Below are 20,431 nucleotides of genomic sequence, written 5' to 3'. Positions count from 1 at the left end.
ACACGCTTATTATGACCCACTTCTCGCATCCAACCTTTACTTTAATCCACATAATTCTTGAATTTACACATTCATATTCTCTTTTCTCCTTCCATAACTGATCATTTAACATTACTGCTACCCCTTCCTTTGCTCTAACTCTCTCAGATACTCCAGATTTAATCCCATTTATTTCCCCCCACTGAAACTCTCCTACCCCCTTCAGCTTTGTTTCGCTTAGGGCCAGGACATCCAACTTCTTTTCATTCATAACATCAGCAATCATCTGTTTCTTGTCATCCGCACTACATCCACGCACATTTAAGCAACCCAGTTTTATAAAGTTTTTCTTCTTCTCTTTTTTAGTAATTGTATACAGGAGAAGGGGTTACTAGCCCATTGCTCCCGGCATTTTAGTCGCCTCATACGACACGCATGGCTTACGGAGGAAAGATTCTTTTCCACTTCCCCATGGACAATAGAAGAAATAAAAAAGAACAAGAGCTATTTAGAAAAAGGAGAAAAACCTAGATGTATGTATATATATATATATGCATGTGCGTGTCTGTCTTACCTGGAGTTTACCTGGAGAGAGTTCCGGGGGTCAACGCCCCCGCGGCCCGGTCTGTGACCAGGCCTCCTTAGGTCAGTGTCCCAGGATGCGACCCACACCAGTCGACTAACACCCAGGTACCCATTTTACTGATGGGGAACATAGACAACAGGTGGAAAGAAACACGTCCAATGTTTCTACTCTGGCTGGGAATCGAACCCAGGCCCTCACCGTGTGAAGCGAGAGCGTTAACCACCAGGCCACCAGAGCCATAATAATTTTGAACGTGTCCTTCAATTACAATAATAATTTTGAACGCGTCCTTCAATTACAAAAATAATTTTGAACGCGTCCTTCAATTATCACAAAAAAAATTGAACGTATCCTTCAGTTACAATATTAATTTTTATCGTCTCTTTTACTTATAATTATAATTATTTTGTACTTGCCCCTGAATTACAATAATAATTTTCAATGTGTCATACAAATATAATAATAATTTTGAACCTGTCCTTCAGTTTTACCATATTCGTGTAACAAGAAATCCTTGAGATTATTATAAAGGTTAATGGACCGAGTTGTTTATCTGGCGAACATAACTGACCTGAGACAGTTATTGCTGCCACTTAACTGAAGGTTCCCAAGTTAGCCACAGATACTGTTAGACTTTCATTCTTAACTAAATTAATTAACATAAATTCAGTATTCAAATTTATGAATAGATTAGTAATCTATCATCCGTTTCTTCATCCTTTGAAATATTAGGTAAACATATCTCAAGAAAATATCTACTTGTAAGAAATAATGAGGTAATACCAGCAGACTTTACTATGAGTGTACAGACAGTCTGAAATTTTTATTTGTAATAAGAAAAAAATTATGAACTTATCACTAAACTAAAGTCGTATGTAAAAAAAAAATGTAAACCATTACATGATTATCACACAAAAGCTATTTTAATTGTCGGGAAAATATAATTTAGTTAAAATATAATTATAATTAAGAAATAAACGAGGAACAATTAAAGGAGCAGAAGAGAGGTGTATATGTCATCATGTGTATTCTGATAGATAATTTTAATACAGGGTTTCAATCCAATTAACTATTTTCCAAAAATAAAACTGTAAAAATGCATGAAAACCTTAAAAACATAATTTCACTATACATATTGGTACACTGGCATAAACAGTGCCAGACTAGTGTTAGGTAAAAAAAATATCAAAGAAACGCCGAAAACATCATAAAAATCTTGGTACACAATCTATTCCGGCCTACAATTATGTATTTCTAATCATTTTTCTTCTTTATCTTGCCGTCTCTTCCGAAGATTTTATCAGTTATGATTCTGACGATGCGACGTAGAATGAATAGAAGAACAAACATAGCCAGGTGGAAGAGGAAGATTATGTCCAGCATGAGGAACTCCACCCAGGAGAGCTGTGCCGCTGGTGACCTCAGCTGGGGCGCACCTTTGTGACGGATGACGTACTCCGTCCAGAACACTGCCAGCTCCGTAGGTGGTACAGGTTGATCCCGCAGCGGCTCCGATATCCTCAGCACATTTTCCTCATACCTGTACACAAGTATAGTGAGAAAATCTGATGGATCACCCATACAAGTTACAGATCAACATGGAAAAGTTGCAGAAATATTAAATGATTAGTTATGAAAAGAGAGGACAGGGGTTCAGATGCTCGAATTTATGACTGATGAGGATTAGAATTAAAATGTAATATGATAAGAAGTAATAGTAAATATGTATACACCCAGAGCAAAGAGAACTGTATAGGAGTTAAGGGAATTTTGAACCAAGTTACAGAATAATTGCTGCGGGTGACATGAATGCGAAAGAGAGGAAACTATTGAAGAAGCATTGGTATGTAAGTGAAGAGTGCCAGGGGTAAATGATAATGGAAGGCCTCTTATTAAGCTTTAAAAAAGAAGATTTCTATTAACAGGTAATCCTTTTTTTTCAAAGGTAATGATTACAAATTGCTACGTTATGTATAAGTACTTAAGATGAAGGTGGGTAGACCTCTGGATATGAATGCCCTGATCATTTTTAGGAGCAGCTACAGTAAAAGTAAGGCAAAGATGGAGTAGAAAGTGAATGAAATTATTAAAAGAGAAGTGATAATGAAAGAATTGGGATATACAAGCAAAAATTCAAAGGTGGTCTAAAGAGTGCAGATAATAAGGTCAAATTTAAATGTGATAAAATTAAGAATGCATAAGGTAACATTTATGAAATGATTCAAGAAAAACAATTAGCTAGACTTGAATTCTACAAGTGGGAAATACAGTCCATGTATTCAGGAGTGGTGTGGATGTTACAGTTCGGAAGTTCATGACTACTCTACTGACAAGACTGTTATTGAATAAATGATTATGAACTTTTCTTTTTATTTATATAGACCAAGAAAGCGATTATATTTTCTTTTAAAATGAAAGAACAAAATACTGCTTTGAAATTTTCGAATTTTCGTGGATTAGAGTGAAATGAGAGTAAGAAACTTTGTTTCACAAAGCCATTAAAGAGCTCTGGGCATTAAATTGGAATAAACATACTTAGGGTCGTTAAGAATTTTGGTGAGAGCGTCAACGATCACGTCCACAGTAAGTTCTTCCCATATCAAAAAGTCTCCTAATCCAGATCTCTTAATAAACATGCTGTTCCTGGGCTGGTCACCGTAGATAGGTAGAGCGAGGAGTGGCGTGGCGTGGTAGATGGCTTCTTGCATACTGAGGAGACCACCGTGTGTGATGAACACCTTCACGTTGTTGTGAGCTGTGGAACAATGTTAGTGAAAGAGAGGGCATTATTAATGAAAACTTAGTGTCCTCTCGGGTAGTCGTTGACACATTTTAAATTTTAAGTAATAAGGAAATGGGAAGAAAACCAGAACGAGGCTTTGGCAGACTGAAGTTACGAGACTGCTATGGATGGGTTCTCAAGATTCATTAATGCACTGGAAGAGGCAAGCACCTGCGGTAAAAGGCAATGGTAAAATATTTTTAGGCGACATTTTTAGGGGGGCATTTGTGACCGCCTCAAAAATGTATAAATGTTTTTGGAAACAAAAAGGAACAGTTTATAAGATGACTATGGTATAGATACCATTACAAGAAAGAGTTCTGTGTGCAAAAGGAAGTCGACCAATTTTGTACCTTTTTTAATCTGTTGTGAAAGAAGCAGCTAGTTACACGTTTAATATGACAAGAGAAGTAAGTACTTTTGTTTGAGAGACAGAAGATTGAACGACGTTACACTGAACAATAACATTCTGAAGTAAATGAAGTTTAGTTTTCAAAGGTCGAAAAGTAAGACTAAAAAATGCTGTCTTATTTCAGGATTTACAACGTCCTTCAATATTTATTTCCATAGTAAAAGTTAGTTAAAAATGGTCCTTGAGAAAATTATATGGATGTCTAGACGGCATCGAGGTCGTCTTTAAGAGTAATCACGTTGAGTTCACCGGGAACAATGATTACAGTCTATGATGACCATAACACCGACGATTCAGTTATGTAACTTACGATAATATAGAAGAGTAAACCAATGACAATTGAACTTTCCTTGACATCTTTACATGGAATACGTCAAACACTTTAATTTAAAGCTTACTGAAAACTATCCGACCAGAACGGTAACATCAGCTGCTGGTTCCACAACGACAGTACTATTAAAAAGTTATTAAAGGCCTCTTAGAGCCTACAAAACTTACACCCTAAAGTAGTTTTCTTGGGGACAAGTGTTATAACATCACGGACATTTTCCCTAAACTGTATTTAACGAACACCTTTACACATGACTGTGGAAGAAGTGTCCTTAAAAAATTCTCAAAGAGCCCAAAATAGAGATAAACAGCAACGGATGTATGGCAGACCAGAGGCCTAGCTTCTCCCTACGAGCCCCGTGAGGGCGGGGAATGGGGCTATGCCTGAGGACAGTTGGTCCCAGAGGATGAGGAGGTACTTGTACCTCCTCCTATGGCAGACGCACGTCTCACGACACTCCCTAGACAGGGAGCCAAGGCCGGGTCACCATCTGGAAAAGACCCCGGCCAGGAACGTACTGGCGACACAAGGAGGCGTGTTTAGTTCAGTAGGTGAAGCACAGCTGAGGGAGCAAGATATAGTGGTGTGAGTAGGTGGTTTGGTGAGTGTGTGTGTGCGTTTTTTTTTTAATGTATACTATAGGTCATTTTATTTGTGTTTAAGTGCTCTCATATTGAAGGCATTAGTGTGCAGAGGCCTGTTTAAGTTTTGAGGAAGTACTCGTATGGTATTTTTGCCTGCTGGTGGACAGACTGGCAGAAGGAAGGACTGTGTATCATGGAGCCTCCGTGTTTATATATTTTGTTTTACTCACTAATAGCAGTGTGCTAGTGAGCCAATATGAACTGCAGTAAATGTGATGTTGTAGTAGTGTAGATTGTAGGTTGTATATACGTTACTATTAATATATTACTCTTTTGTATAGGTGAGCTTTTATGTCCTTCCTTATAATAATAATAATTAATATCAACCAGTTAATATTCCACATTTAATGTGAAGTTACAAGCTGTCCCTGGAGTGGTTGTTTTTTCAATGTAATTTAAATGTCCCTGGAGAGCAGGTTGAGCAGCCTTTAGGAACCAGAAATTTTATTTAAGTTATGCGAACCAAAAAAGCCGTAACAGCCACTTTCACCAATACTACTTTCAAAGACTTCATCAGGACTAGTAATAACGGTTCCAACAAAGTAAATGTAAATAAAATTAAACAACATTGGCTACAGCAATTACGAAGTAAATGAGGGTAGAAAGGGATTACGATATTAATGACAACCACTACATAAACTGGTTCGGAAGAAGACTGATTGATCAATAATGTGAAAAGAACAGGAAAAATGCTAAGAATCAGCATTAATGTACAAAACAGATACCATGACATAACATACAGTCAGATAAAATGCAGGTTATTGACATTTATTTCTCTCTTGTCTGGAAGTTAACCCTCATTAAATTAAAACTGTCAGAAGTAGCAGCAAGATGCAGTCCTCTACATCGGCAAAACATTTCTTGCATTTCGCCTCTCAACCACTGGTGTGAGAGGACTCTTGTTTTGACTGCTACACCTGCCCTCTGGTGGTTTTCTTTGGCAGTACATTGACAAAATGGTGGAGGGAGGAGTACGCCGTGTGAATACCGTCTGCATAGAACTGGTCAGAGGCACGCTTAGTACTGCAACGATGAACGTTTTATTGCCAAACATCATCAGAGACGTCTATGAGTGTTCGCATCGCTATTGGGCCGTGCGGACGTGCAGCGCAGTAGCTCCTGATTGAGTTGGCCTTTGCGCAGTGTTGACGTGTACTTAGCTCTGTGAAGACCTGTTTGCGCGCTCTCTACGAATTCAAGCAAGATGCCCTCCATCGAGCAACTTTACCAACAGCTTAAGGAAGAATTGAGGATGGCGAAGATGGAGATTCGGCGACTGACCGAGGAAAACAAGAAGATTCGTAGTAGTCCTCCTGTTTTGAGTCCTCAGGTCAAGAAGGGAAACTGGTCAGTGGCTGGACAGCAGGGAACGAAGTTGACGATCAAGAAGACGAATGGAAAGGTAGAAACGATGAAGAAGAAAGAGACTGCCGTGGAAACTGTTGTGGAAACATCTAATACATTCTCAGTGCTACCCGACGAATGTGAGTCGACTACTGGGAACATCACGACGAACGACACCAAGGAAGGTAAGAATATTGTTGTTGTTGGGGATAGCCAAGTTAGGTATATGGATAGGGCGTTCTGCTTGAAGGACAGGAGTAGGAGACAGAGAGTTTGCTTTCCTGGGGCTGGGATGGAGGATATTGTTAGCCGTCTGGATGACATCATGAGAGGTAATGGGAGCAATCCTATTATCTGTCTCAGTGCTGGAGGCAACGATGTTGGCAGACGTAGGAGTGAAGACCTGATTAGCAGGTATAGGTCAGCAATAGAAATAATTAGGAGTAAGGGTGGGAACCCTGTCATATGTGGTATTTTGCCAAGGAGAGGAGTTGGAAATGAATGGTTGTCCAGGGCAATTGGTGTCAATTGCTGGCTGGACAAATACTGTAAGGAAAATGCGGTAACATTCATTGACAACTGGGACCTCTTCTATGGCAGAAATGACATGTATGCCAGGGATGGGGTTCACTTATCTAGGTCTGGGGTGGTAGCACTGGCAACTGCAGTGGAGGGAGCAGTTAGGACTTTAAACTAGGAATAGTTAGTGGTATGGGTTTTGGCAGGAAAACAGTGAAGTCCCAGTGTAGTAATATTACGAGTTCTAGGGGAACTAGTAATAAGCAGAACGAGGTAGATATTGAAAAGCCAGGGACTTTGGGTGATAAGGACAGTAATAGGTTTAGTAGAAAAACAGAAATGAGCAGGAAGGGTAAAGAGAAAGGAGAGTCTTTCAATGTTTATTATGCTAATTGCCGTAGTGCTAGGAATAAGATGGACGAGTTGAGATTAGTTGCTAGTGCAGGTAACATTGATGTATTTGCCTTAACTGAGACGTGGTTTAATTCAAAAAGTCGGGACATGCCTGCGGAATGTCATATTCAGGGTTTTAAATTGTTCCAAGTAGATAGAAGTATCGGGAAGGGGGGTGGGGTGGCATTGTATGTCCGAGATCGCTTGAACTGTTGCATAAAAACGGGTATTAAGTCTGAAGTAACACATACAGAGTCTGTTTGGATAGAATTTTCAGAGGGGCATGAAAAACTGATTTTAGGAGTGATATACCGTCCCCCAAACTTAGATAGGGACCAAGGGAGACTACTATGGGAGGAAATTGTTAAGGCCACAAGGCACGATAATGTAGTAATTCTAGGAGACTTTAACTTTAGTCATATTGATTGGAATTTCTTGACTGGGAATTTAGAATCATACGACTTCTTAGAAGTAGTTCAGGATTGTTTTTTGAAGCAGTTTGTGACAGAACCTACAAGGGGAAATAACCTGCTTGACTTAGTTATGGCAAACAATGAATCCCTTGTTAATAATTTAGAAATTTCAGAGGAACTGGGTGCTAGCGACCACAAATCAATTACATTTAGCATTGAATGGAAGTACGATAGTAGCGATAACTCAGTAACAGTCCCAGATTTTCGCTTAGCAGATTACGATGGGCTTAGAGAACACTTATCATCTGTTGACTGGGGTAACGAAGTGAGCTATCAATATGACAGTTTTCTGAACACTATACATGCTGCTCAAAGAACGTTTATCCCATATAAAGAAATTAGATCAAATAGAAATGACCCAAAATGGATGAATAATAGGCTCAAATATCTACTAGGGCATAAGAAAGGAATTTATAGGCGTATCAAAAGAGGTGAGGGTCATCTTATGAATCAGTATATTGACATTAAGAGGGACATTAAAAAGGGGATAAGAAAAGCTAAAAGGGACTATGAAATTAAAGTTGCTAGGGATTCTAAAACTAACCCAAAAAGTTTTTTCCAGGTCTATAGAACAAAAGTTAGAGATAAGATAGGTCCCCTTAAAAATAACTATGGGCACCTTACTGACAAAGAGAATGAAATGTGCTCGATTTTTAATAATTATTTTCTCTCAGTTTTTACACAGGAAGACACTAACAATATTCCAGTAATTAATTTTTATAGTGGGCTAGAAGAAGATAAATTATGTAACATCACAGTCACTAGTGAAATGGTTGTGAAGCAGATAGACAGACTGAAGCAAAATAAGTCGCCGGGTCCTGATGAGGTTTTTTCAAGGGTTCTTAAGGAATGCAAAATGGAACTCTGTGAACCATTAACTAATATTTTTAATTTATCTCTTCAAACAGGTGTAGTGTCTGATATGTGGAAGATGGCTAATGTAATTCCTATTTTTAAAACAGGGGACAAGTCGTTACCGTCAAATTACCGCCCAATAAGCCTGACCTCAATTGTAGGCAAATTACTAGAGTCAATTATAGCTGAGATTATAAGAAGCCATCTCGATAAGCATAGCTTGATTAATGATACTCAGCATGGATTCACAAGAGGCCGGTCTTGTCTAACTAATTTATTAACTTTCTTCAGTAAAGCTTTTGAGGCTGTTGACCACGATAAAGAATTTGATATTATTTACTTAGATTTTAGTAAGGCTTTTGATAGAGTTCCGCACCATAGACTGTTAAAGAAAGTGGCAGCTCATGGCATTGGGGGAAAAGTGCTCTCGTGGATCGAGTCATGGCTCACTGACAGGAAGCAGAGAGTGTCCATAAATGGGGTTAAATCCGAGTGGGGATCTGTAACAAGTGGCGTTCCACAGGGATCAGTCTTGGGCCCGTTGTTGTTTATAATATATATCAATGATCTTGATGAGGGAATTACTAGTGATATGAGCAAATTCGCCGATGACACAAAGATAGGTAGGATAATTGATTCAAACGTAGATGTTATGGAACTTCAGGAGGATTTAAACAAACTCTATTCTTGGTCAGAAAAGTGGCAGATGCAGTTCAATGTAGATAAATGCAAGGTTCTGAAGCTTGGGAGTGCCCATAACCCTAGTACTTATAAGTTAAATGATGTAGAACTTAGCCATACAGATTGCGAAAAGGACTTGGGGGTTATGGTGAGCAGCAACCTTAAACCAAGACAGCAATGCCTAAGCGTACGTAATAAGGCAAATAGATTACTGGGATTTATATCAAGAAGTGTAAGCAACAGAAGTCCAGAGGTCATACTGCAGCTTTATACATCATTAGTAAGGCCTCACCTAGATTATGCAGCTCAGTTCTGGTCTCCATATTACAGAATGGACATAAATTCGTTAGAAAACATTCAGCGTAGGATGACTAAATTAATACATAGCATTAGAAATCTTCCTTATGAAGAAAGATTGAAGACTCTTAAGTTACATTCACTTGTTAGACGAAGAATGAGGGGAGACCTGATCGAAGTGTATAAGTGGAAGATAGGTATTAATAAAGGGGATATTAATAAGGTCTTGAGGATGTCTCTCCAAGAGAGAACCCGCAGTAATGGATTTAAATTAGATAAGTTTAGATTTAGAAAGGACATAGGAAAGTATTGGTTTGGAAATAGGGTAGTTGATGAGTGGAACAGTCTACCTAGTTGGGTTATTGAGGCTGGGACTTTGGGTAGTTTCAAATTTAGGTTGGATAAGTACATGAGTGGGAGGGGTTGGATTTGAGTGGGACTTTCACATCAGAGCTTATTTCTTGGGTGGCATTGAAAATTGGGTTGGGCAAATGTTTTGTTAGTGGGATGAATTGTAAAGGACCTGCCTAGTATGGGCCAACAGGCCTCCTGCAGTGTTCCTCCTTTCTTATGTTCTTACGAGCTCAGGGACACCAGCCCCTGTCAGACACTGCAGTATCGTAAGAACATAAGGACTTGTTGCATTTTTTATGGGATTTGCCAGCAGTCACAATCATCGGCGGGGATTGGAACTGTGTGATTCGTGAAAGGGACGTGGAACCAAAAGGGGCGGGGTGCATACTGAAGGTTCTGTGGGACACATTTCAAGATGTTGGTGTTGTGGACGTAGTGGAGGGGGGGTCGTTTAGTGCCTGAGCATACTTTTGTCAGGCGTGAATATGCGGTGTATAGAGGTACGGGACGTGCAAACGGTTGATGTAGGTTTCTCAGATCACAGAGGGGTAATAGCTGACTTGCAGTGGGAGGGAGTGGTCAGAGTTCATGCTGGTTATTGGAAGTTGAATGAAGGATTGCTTAGGGGTGAGAAAGGGGGTGTAGGATTCGAAGAATGGTGGGGTAGGGTTACTGAGGGTAGGGATAGGGTACTGCAGCTCGTTAACTGGTGGGAGACGAAAGCAAAGCCTTGTATTGCGACCTATTTCCGAGGCAGGGGGAGGGAGGAAGCGAGGTGGCGTTATGGCTTACAAAATTATTTGGAATCACAGCTGAAGGATTGCTACGACAGGGGATGTGGGGGGGGGGGGTGAGGCGGAGAACATAAGAAAGAAGGAACACTGCAACAGGCCTACTGACCCATGCGGAGCAGGTCCATGTCCCCCCCCCGGATTAGCCCAATGACCCACCCCCTGGATTAGCCCAGTCAGTGGTCACCTCCACTCAAGGAAGGAGCACGGCACCAGACCCAGCAGCACAAGCTAGTCAGGTCCAACTCACACCCACCCACACCCACTCATGTATTTATCTAACCTATTTTTAAAACTACACAACGTTTTAGCCTCAATAACTGTACTCGGGAGTTTGTTCCACTCATCCACAACTCTATTACCAAACCAGTGCTTTCCTATATCCTTCCTGAATCTGAATTTTTCCAACTTGAAACCATTGCTGCGAGTCCTGTCTTGGCTGGAAATTTTCAGCACGCTATTTACATCCCCTTTATTTATTCCTGTTTTCCATTTATACACCTCGATCATATCCCCCCTAATTCTACGCCTTTCGAGAGAGTGCAGATTCAGGGCCCTCAGTCTATCCTCATAGGGAAGATTTCTGATACATGGGATCATCTTTGTCATCCTCCTCTGTACGTTTTCCAGAGCATTTATATCCATTCTGTAATACGGTGACCAGAACTGAGCAGCATAGTCTAAATGAGGCCTAACCAAGGATATATAGAGTTGAAGAACAACCTGAGGACTTCTATTATTTATACTTCTAGATATGAAGCCAAGAATTCTGTTAGCTTTATTGCGAACACTAATGCACTGTTGTCTTGGTTTTAGATTACTGCTAACCAGAACTCCTAAATCCTTTTCGCAATCAGTAGTATTAAGATCTACATTATTTAGTTTATATGTGGCATGGTTATTTAACTGTCCAACATTTAGAACTTTGCATTTGTCAATATTAAACTGCATCTGCCACTTCTCCGACCATTGCATCAGTCTATTCAAATCATCCTGGAGTGCTCTAGTGTCCTCATTAGAATGAATTGGACGGCCTATTTTGGTGTCATCAGCAAATTTGCTTATGTCGCTATTTATTCCCTCATCTATGTCGTTTATGTAAATTGTGAACAACAACGGGCCCAACACTGACCCCTGAGGAACACCGCTTGTGACGTGCCCCCATTCTGATTTCTCCCCATTTATGCAAACTCTCTGCTGCCTATTTGTCAGCCATGCCTCTACCCAGGAAAAAATTTCTCCTCCTATTCCGTGTGCCTTAAGTTTCCTCAATAGCCTCTGGTGTGGAACTCTATCGAAAGCCTTACTGAAGTCCATATACACAATATCATATTCATTACCATGATCTACCTCCTCAAACACCTTAGTGAAAAAAGTTAGTAAATTCGTAAGACAGGAACGCCCCTTTGTAAAACCGTGTTGAGATTCATTAATCAATCTGTGCCTATCAAGATGGCTACGAATTGCTTCGGCAATTATTGATTCCATAAATTTTCCCACTATGGAGGTAAGGCTTATTGGTCTATAGTTCGAAGCCAAGGACCTGTCACCTGCCTTGTAAATAGGTATTACATTTGCCATTTTCCACTTATCAGGCACTATGCCAGTTTGTAGTGATATGTTAAAAAGATTAGCCAAAGGTATGCTAAGTTCCTCTTTACATTCCTTTAACACCCTTGCAAACAGTTCATCAGGGCCTGGGGATTTGTTAGGTTTTAGTTTCTCTATTTGTCTGAGGACCATGTCACTAGTTACCGCAATCGTACATAGTTTATTATCATCCTGTTCTACATAATCTATTATTTCAGGAATATCGCTAGTATTTTCCTGGGTGAAAACTGAGAGGAAGTAGGTATTGAGAATTTCACACATATCCTTATCACTGTCAGTGATCTGACCAGAGTTACTCTTAAGTGGGCCAATCTTGTCCCTAATCTTACTTCTGTATACCTGAAAGAACCCTTTTGGGTTAGTCTTTGAATCCCTTGCGACCTTAGCCTCATAATCCCTTTTTGCTTTTCTTATTCCTTTCTTTATTTCTCTCTTTAATTGAATATATTGATTTCTTAACTGCCCATCCCCTCTTTTGATACGCCTATATATGCCTCTCTTTTGACCAATGAGATGTTTTAATCTATTGTTCATCCATTTGGGATCATTTTTGTTAGATCTAATTTCCCTACTCGGAACAAAAGTTGTCTGGGCAGCTAGAACTATGCTCTGAAAAACGTCATATTGGCAACCAAGATCACCTACCTGACCCATAGTCAGGACATCCCAATTTAGCCCACCCAGGTAATTTTTCAGTCCCATGAAGTCGGCCAAGCGAAAATCTGGGACAGAGATTTGATTGCAGTTATCTGGGTAATTCCATGATATATTGAAACTAAGTGATTTGTGATCACTTTCCCCAAGCTCATCATTAACCTCAAGATTATTAATTAGTGAATCTTTGTTGGCAAGAACCAAGTCAAGCAGATTGTTTCCTCTAGTTGGTTCTGTCACAACCTGTTCTAAAAAGCAATCCTGAACCGTATCAAGAAAGTCACTAGACTCAAGATTTCCTGTCATATTGTTCCAATCAATTTGTCTAAAGTTAAAATCTCCCATTATCACAACATTTTCATATCTAGATGCCTTATGAATTTCGTCCCATAACAGCTTACTGCACTCCCTATCAAGGTTTGGGGGCCTATAAATCACACCCAAAATTAATTTGTCACGTCCCTCGAGAAACTGTAGCCAAACAGATTCTGTGTTCGATGTTTCTAATCTTATATCATGTCTAAGACAACAATTTAAATTTTCTCTGACATACATCGCCACTCCACCACCCTTCCTGTTGACCCTATCAGTGTGGAATAGTTTATAACCCTGTATGTTGCATTCAGAAGGCATTTCTCTATCTTTCAGGTTGAACCAGGTCTCTGTTATACCAATAATATCTATATTACCTACACTTGCAAGTAATCTTAGCTCATCTATCTTATTTCTTAGACTCCTACTATTTGTATAGTAAACCTTAAGGGAGCTAGTCACTCGTTGCCCTCTACTATCTCTCTTTGTTTGTTGATCAATTGATTTGCCATTACTAGCAACTTTATTTTGAATATTGTCTTTTAAACATATCCCTGAGGTATCCCGGTAATAACTGCTGTTTTTAACCCTAATGCTGCAGCCTGATTGTTTCCCACAAACACCCATACCTCTATAATCTATCAGTTTAAATTCCTAGACAAGTCATCAATTACCCTCTCAATTGAATTGGCTAATGCAACCACTCCATCCCCAGAGAGATGAACCCCATCCCTTGCATACATATCACGTTTGCCAAAGAATAGGTCCCAGTTATCAATGAATGGGATTGCAAGTTCCTTGCAGTACCTGTCTAGCCAGCAATTTATACCAATTGCCCTAGACATCCATTCATTGCCCACTCCCTTTCTAGGCAAGATGCTACATATGACTGGGATCCCTCCCTTAGACCTAACTACTTCTATGGCTGACCTGTACTTATCCAGCAGCTCCTGTCTCCTGCCCTTCCCAATGTCATTACCCCCAGCACTAAGACAGATAATGGGCTTGTTCCCATTACCTGCCATAATATTATCCAACCTGCTGACTATGTCACCAACACCAGCTCCAGGAAGGCACACTCTCTGTCTGACCTTTCTGTCTCTGTTACAAAAAGCACGGTCCATATATCTTACCTGAGAATCTCCTACTATTAAAATATTCTTACCTTGATTAGCAGGGGAATCAGTGGTACCTTCAACCTCACTAACCACTGAAGTACACTCGTCTTGGAGAACAGAGAATCGATTTCCTACCTTCACATCTTCTCTATTAACTCTCCTTATCTTCCTTCTTCCTGAACTGTGAACCACTTGCCACTTAAAGCGGCTGCCACTATCACTGCTGGTGACCATTTCCTCCTTACCAGCTAAATCCTTCTCACACTCACTCCCAAACTCATCTATGCGAAGCTTCAGCCTCCTATTTTCCTCCTGAAGAAGTAGAACCTCCTTCTTCAACACTTGAACCTGAGATTCTAAAACACTACAACAAGCCATGGTGCTTGGTAACAGCCCACGCTAACTCCCAAGAGCTTAGGCAGGTATGACCACAGGTGACCACTAACCTCAGCGTACTGTCAAAACAATAACAAAAATCTTTGCTAGTATTCTTGTTAACCAAGATTCTTCTATCACAGTTGGTGATGGAACGAAGTTCCAGCTGAATATGAGATAAGAACACAGAGAGTGAGGGAAAAGTTCAACACCCTCAAAAAATCAGTAGATAGGAGTAGCATGAAGGATGCTGGCTCCGAGTATATAGGCTCACGTCCGGCTCCGTAGGAGCTGGAGGGAATTCATAACAATAGATAGGAGTAGCGAGGGAGTATATAGTAACAATAGTTTCATTGCCGGCTACTTGTTAAGGTAGGGTAAGTCAAGCTCCCGCTATTCCTGCCTTTTTTACCCCTCCCCGAAAGTGATAGTTTGATTGCCGGCTGCTTGTTAAGGTAGGGTCAGTCTAGCTCCCGCTATCCCTTCCCCTCCCTCTATCCCTTCCCCTCCCTCTATCCCTTCCCCTCCTTCCCCCCACCCCCCGAAAGGTGACGTGTGGGGCTCCGGCCCAAACAGTAATCACTAGACTCACAGCTCCCAGCACTACTGTAAGTACATGCCTGCCTTGTATTCTAGTGGATTTATTGGTTGAAAGCTTCACTTTTGACCAATAATAAACTTAGTCCTTTCAGTCTTGCTCTAAGTTGACTGTTGTAATAATCACCACATCTTTTAGGTATTGTACTTATCATGGAGAGTGATTTCTTAAGCAGTGGGTAACCTGTCTATCTTTCCAGCTTGGATGACAGAGAGGGTCACCTGCCAATCAACGAGAAGAACTGAAGGAGATGGACTAACGTCCTGAGACTTCCCCTTTTTGGATTTAATTACCTGTGCACCTGTATGAAATTGCAGGACGTAACCCCTCATCATTGCAGTGGTAAAGAACCTGCTTTCCTGTCATCTGGATATATTCACGGCTATACTCTGTGAAGAACGAGCCGGTGGGTTGTCACCAACACCTGCGACCCCCCCCCCCCCCCCATCATCAGCAACGGCTACGATTTCAACAACACGCAGTGTCACCAACACCAGACACCCCTATATATATTAGCGTTGAATTCAGTTATCATTTATATTTTTCATTTTTCATTTTCTTTAATGTAGGATTAATATTTCTTATTTAAGTGTTTTATATTTTATATTTTCTAAATAATAAAGTGTTTATGTTTGTTAGTTTTTATTCTTTTTCTATTCATTAATTTTCCTGAGGAGGAGCCAGCCTTGGTAATACTGTCTGAAGTTGTTACAGGGCTGAGTAAGCCTTCACAAGTGGCGACCTTGCCAGGATCAACTCTACTGAATCAAGATTCAACTCCATCTCGAATCTACCATTGGAACTTCAACGCCGCATACCACAGACGGTTACCACCAGCCATGAGTAATCATTCTCTATGGTAGGACTACAGTACAGGTATTTAAAAGATTTGGTGATTGTTATAGTCTCAATTTATTGTAAGTCAAGTCAGGCAGGATATAATAGTTATTTCTGCTACCTATTTTTGTGTGAGCTTGAAACACTTTGGAGGATTAGACTCTAGGGACCCGAGATTTTCCAGTGACAATTTGTTTCATTGAGCTCTTTATTATATTAAGGGAACTGTCGTAGGACACTCTTGATTTGTTGGTGAGAAGATTGGATGGTCAAGGGACCCCATTCTACTTACTGTTTGCACGGAGCCGGCATAGAACCCTTCATTTTCATTAATACAGTGTTTAATCGAAGCAGGGATCGAGCCCTCTGGTTTACTTAGTTTGAGCAGAGAAACAATTGAACCCTCCGTTTTCTTTAATACCCGTTTCATTTTCCAGTGATAGTTTAAGTTATTCTTGCAAGTATGGAGGAATACCAGTTTTGGATGAACGCTGGAAGTAAGTTAGGAATAACAGGGAAAAATTTAGAAGCTTTCATTAGTGCTAAGATCCAGGAAAGACTTGAAAGAGAGAGAATTGAGAGAGAAGAAAGACAGAAAGGGAAAGAGAAGAGAAAAAGGAGAGAGAGAGAATTGAAAGAGAAAGAAGAAAAAGGAGAAGAGAGAGAGAATTGAGAGAGAAATCCAAGAAAGACAGAGAAGAAAGAGAAGACAAAAAGGAGCGTGATAGACTTGATCGTGAGGAAAGAGCTAGAGTACGTGAGGAACAAGTTAAAGAACTTGAGGAAAGAGCAAAGGATAGACTTAATCGTGAGGAACAAGCTAAAATACGTGAGGAACAAGAAATACGTGAGGAACAGGTTAAATAAGAGAACTTGAGGAAAGAGCAAAGGATAGAGAAGTTGAGGAAAAAGCTAGAGAACATGAGTTAATAGAGAGAGAAAAGGATCGCGAGCTCGAAAAATCTCGCCTTGAATTAGAGAATAAAAAGTTAACTTTTACACAACAACAATTAGAGGAAGGAGTAATTGAACATCATGCAGCTAGTGCACATATTCCAACACCTAATTTACCTCCCTTCACAGAGGGGGAAGACATAACTTCATACATTATCAGGTTTGAAAATACCGCTACCCTCTGTGAATGGCCTGCTGACACCTGGGCTACCAGGTTAGGAATGTTATTTTCTGGTACAGCTTTGAATATCTATGCAACTTTGTCGCAGGATATCATATGTAATTATAACCTACTGAAGAAGGCAATCCTTAAAGCATATCAAAAAACCACTAATTCTTACAGGAAAGATTTCAGGTATGCCACCTTACAGCCTGGCCAGAACTTTCAGCAGTTACAGGTAACACTCTTTCGTTTGTTCGACTTTTGGATAGAGAGTTCAGGAATTGATCACAGTTATGAATCTCTTAGAGACTTCATGGTTGCTGACCAGTTCCTGACAGCTCTTCCTCACCAGATACGAACATTCATTAGAGAACGTAACCTGATTAAAGCTGAGGAAGTTGCTGAGGCTGCTGACCTGTATGCTGAGGCTCACAATTCCTATAAAGACCTAAAGGGATCGAACCCTAAGGGCAAGGGTTCATCAGACCTTAAGAAATCAAAGCCTCTAGTGGAAAGTAAAATGACTTCTTTTATTCCTGTTTGTCATTTGTGTGGTGTTAAGGGACATAAACGTCCAGATTGTCCTTCTAAGAAGGTCCAAAAAGTTGGAAGATGTTTTAAAGACTGTAATGACCAAGCACCCTTCTGTTCAGGAACAGTTAATGGACTTAATGTATCTACCATTTTACGAGACACTGGATGCACATGTATAGTCATTTCTGATAAGCTGTTCCCTAACCTTAAAGAAACTCATTCCTCTGCTATACTTTCAGACTACTTGGGCCGTACGGACACTTTTCCTACCATCCGTTGTTACATTAGGTCTAAATGGTTCACAGGTTGGTCTGAAGCCGTACTAGCTCCCATCACTTCTTGCTCCGTACTAATAGGTAATGTAAAAGGTGCCATTCTTCCTTCTGAGGTTGACCTTTCATCACCAAAGGTGGACATAAGTGTTTCAGATCCTCTTCCTGTAGAGTCAGAGAAGCCCCTCGAAAGTTCAGATGAGACAATGTCTCGTGAGATTCATGTGGGATTAAAAACCAGTGATGCTACTCTCGAAAGCGAGGTAGTAGGATCACCGGTTCACTTGTTAGATGAAAGTGAAGATATCACCTCCGATACCATAAATGTCTTGACTAGGGCTCAGACCAAAGCCCAGGCTTCTCCTACTGTCCATCCTTTGATTTTCCCTGACTTTAAGCCTTTAGATATATCGAAGGACTCCTTTGTCAATTTACAACGTAATTGCCCTTCTCTTCAGAATTGCCATAATGCCGCTAAACAAAATCAAGTTATCCAAAGGAAAAACTTTTCATATAAATTTGAATATATAAAAGGTATCTTGTACAAGTCAGTATTCAAATTAAATTCAGATGAGATAGACTATTCCATCTTAGTTGTTCCAAGTCAATGCAGAGAGACTGTTCTTAAAATGGCTCATGACCTGCCAGTGGCCGGACATTTCTCGCATCGTAAAACCTTAAATAAAATTAGGGAAACCTATTTTTGGCCAAAAATGTCCTCAGATGTCACTACCTATTGTAGATCGTGTAAAGTTTGCCAACTGTCATCCTCCCGAGGTACCAGGCGAGTACCTATGGTCAAAATGCCAGTCTTTACGGTACCCTTTGAAAGAGTAGCTATTGACATCGTTGGTCCTTTATCTCCACTTTCATCTGGGGGACATAGATATATATTAACATTAGTTGATTATGCTTCGAGTTTCCCTGAAGCCATACCCTTAAAGACCATAACTACTACAGAGGTGGCTGAAGCCCTTTTGTCCATCTTCTCCAGAGTGGGCATCCCTAGAGAAATTTTGTCTGACCGTGGGACACAATTCACATCTGACTTAATGCAACATCTATACCAACTTCTGGGAGTGAAGCCTCTCTTCACCACACCCTATCATCCCAGCTGTAATGGGAGGATTGAGCGCCAGCATTCGATTCTCAAGTCCATTTTAAGGAAACTTTGCTCCCTTAAACCTAAGGAGTGGCATCGTTACCTACCCTGTGCTTTGTTTGCCATGAGGGAAGTTCCCAGTGACTCTTTGGGGTTTTCACCTTTTGAACTTCTCTATGGTAGACAGGCCAGAGGCCCATTGTCCATCCTTCATGACTTATGGACTAATGAGGAGGTAAATGCTGAGGTTCAGTCTTCTTACCAGTTTCTCCTTGACCTTAGATCCAAACTTGAGGAGACCTCTGACATAGTTTCGAAAAACTTAAGCTTGTCAATGGACCAGTACAAAACCTATTTTGATTCCAAAAGTCAGAGGAGAAGTTTTAAAGTAGGGGATGAAGTTCTTGTACTTTTGCCTATCAAGTCAAATAAATTATTAGTAGCATGGAAAGGTCCATATAAAGTATTAAAAATTTGTGGGAAAGTTGACTACCTCATAGAAGTCAAGGGGAAACCTAAGCTTTATCATATCAACATCCTTAAGAAATATTACCGAAGAAATTCGGTTAACTGCCTTAATAACTTTGACTTAGTTTTTCCACACGAACTTGATAAGACAACTGAAGAATGTAAGGTGTGCGTAATTGACACCTCTAACTTAGACTATGATGAAGAACTACATGACTTGGTGACTCTTGACCACTCGGGCGCAACCAACATTAATATTAATGAATCTTTGGATGACCATAAGAGACATGAACTACTTCAATGTGTGAGTAACTTTTCAGACGTCTTTACTGATATTCCAGGTGTTACCTCCACGGTAGTCCATAAGATTGACTTAGTGACGGACAATCCTATCAAACGAAAATTATACCCAGTTCCAGTTCACCTTAGGGATGCATTTGACCGAGAGGTAGACAAATTATTAAAACTAAAGATCATTGAACCTTCAGTATCTGCATATTGCTCACCAGTAGTCATGGTTAAGAAGGAGGATAATTCATATAGACTTGCTATTGACTTCAGAGGCCTTAATGCTATAACTCGGTGGGATGCTGAGCCTATGCCCTTAATAGATAGCGATCTACACAAATTTTATGACGCTTCCTTCTTTTCAGAGATTGATATTGCGCAGGCATATCATCAAGTAATGTTAGATCCTTCTTCTAAGCAGTACACCGCTTTTCCTACACACCAAGGACTGATGCAATATAGAACTATGCCCTTCGGTTTGGTAACTGCCTGTGCTACCTACGTGAGACTGATGAGAAAGGTCTTGGGTAATATGCCAAATGTTTCAGTTTATTTTGATAACATTTACGTAATGACATCCACGTGGGGCGAACATATCCAAACATTAACATCAGTTTTGCGTAGGTTACGCTCACATGGCCTCACTGCCAAGCCGAAGAAATGCTTCCTTGGGTATAACAAGATTAGATATCTTGGACTGATAC

General features: G+C 40.2%; 1 protein-coding gene across 8 annotated transcripts in view; it reads right to left on the bottom strand.

Moving 5' to 3' along the window:
* Nucleotides 1–1,568: 1,568 nt before the first annotated feature.
* Nucleotides 1,569–20,431, bottom strand: part of LOC128703110 (UDP-glycosyltransferase UGT5) — a 442,390-nt gene continuing 423,527 nt past the window's right edge. For all 8 annotated transcript variants that reach the window (XM_070103478.1, XM_070103477.1, XM_070103481.1 and 5 more), the window contains exons 7-8: nt 3,101–3,320; nt 1,569–2,105 (exon numbers count right to left, since the gene is read on the bottom strand). In XM_070103478.1, coding sequence (XP_069959579.1) covers nt 1,820–2,105; nt 3,101–3,320 — 506 coding nt within the window. In that variant the 3' untranslated portion in view covers nt 1,569–1,819. The remainder of the gene's footprint in view (nt 2,106–3,100; nt 3,321–20,431) is intronic.

The sequence above is a fragment of the Cherax quadricarinatus genome, chromosome 85, assembly GCF_038502225.1.
Source record: "Cherax quadricarinatus isolate ZL_2023a chromosome 85, ASM3850222v1, whole genome shotgun sequence".
In the NCBI taxonomy this organism is placed as follows: Eukaryota; Metazoa; Arthropoda; class Malacostraca; order Decapoda; family Parastacidae; genus Cherax; species Cherax quadricarinatus.
The sequence above is the reverse complement of the archived record's forward strand: the minus strand, read 5'-3'. Positions and strand labels throughout refer to the sequence as shown.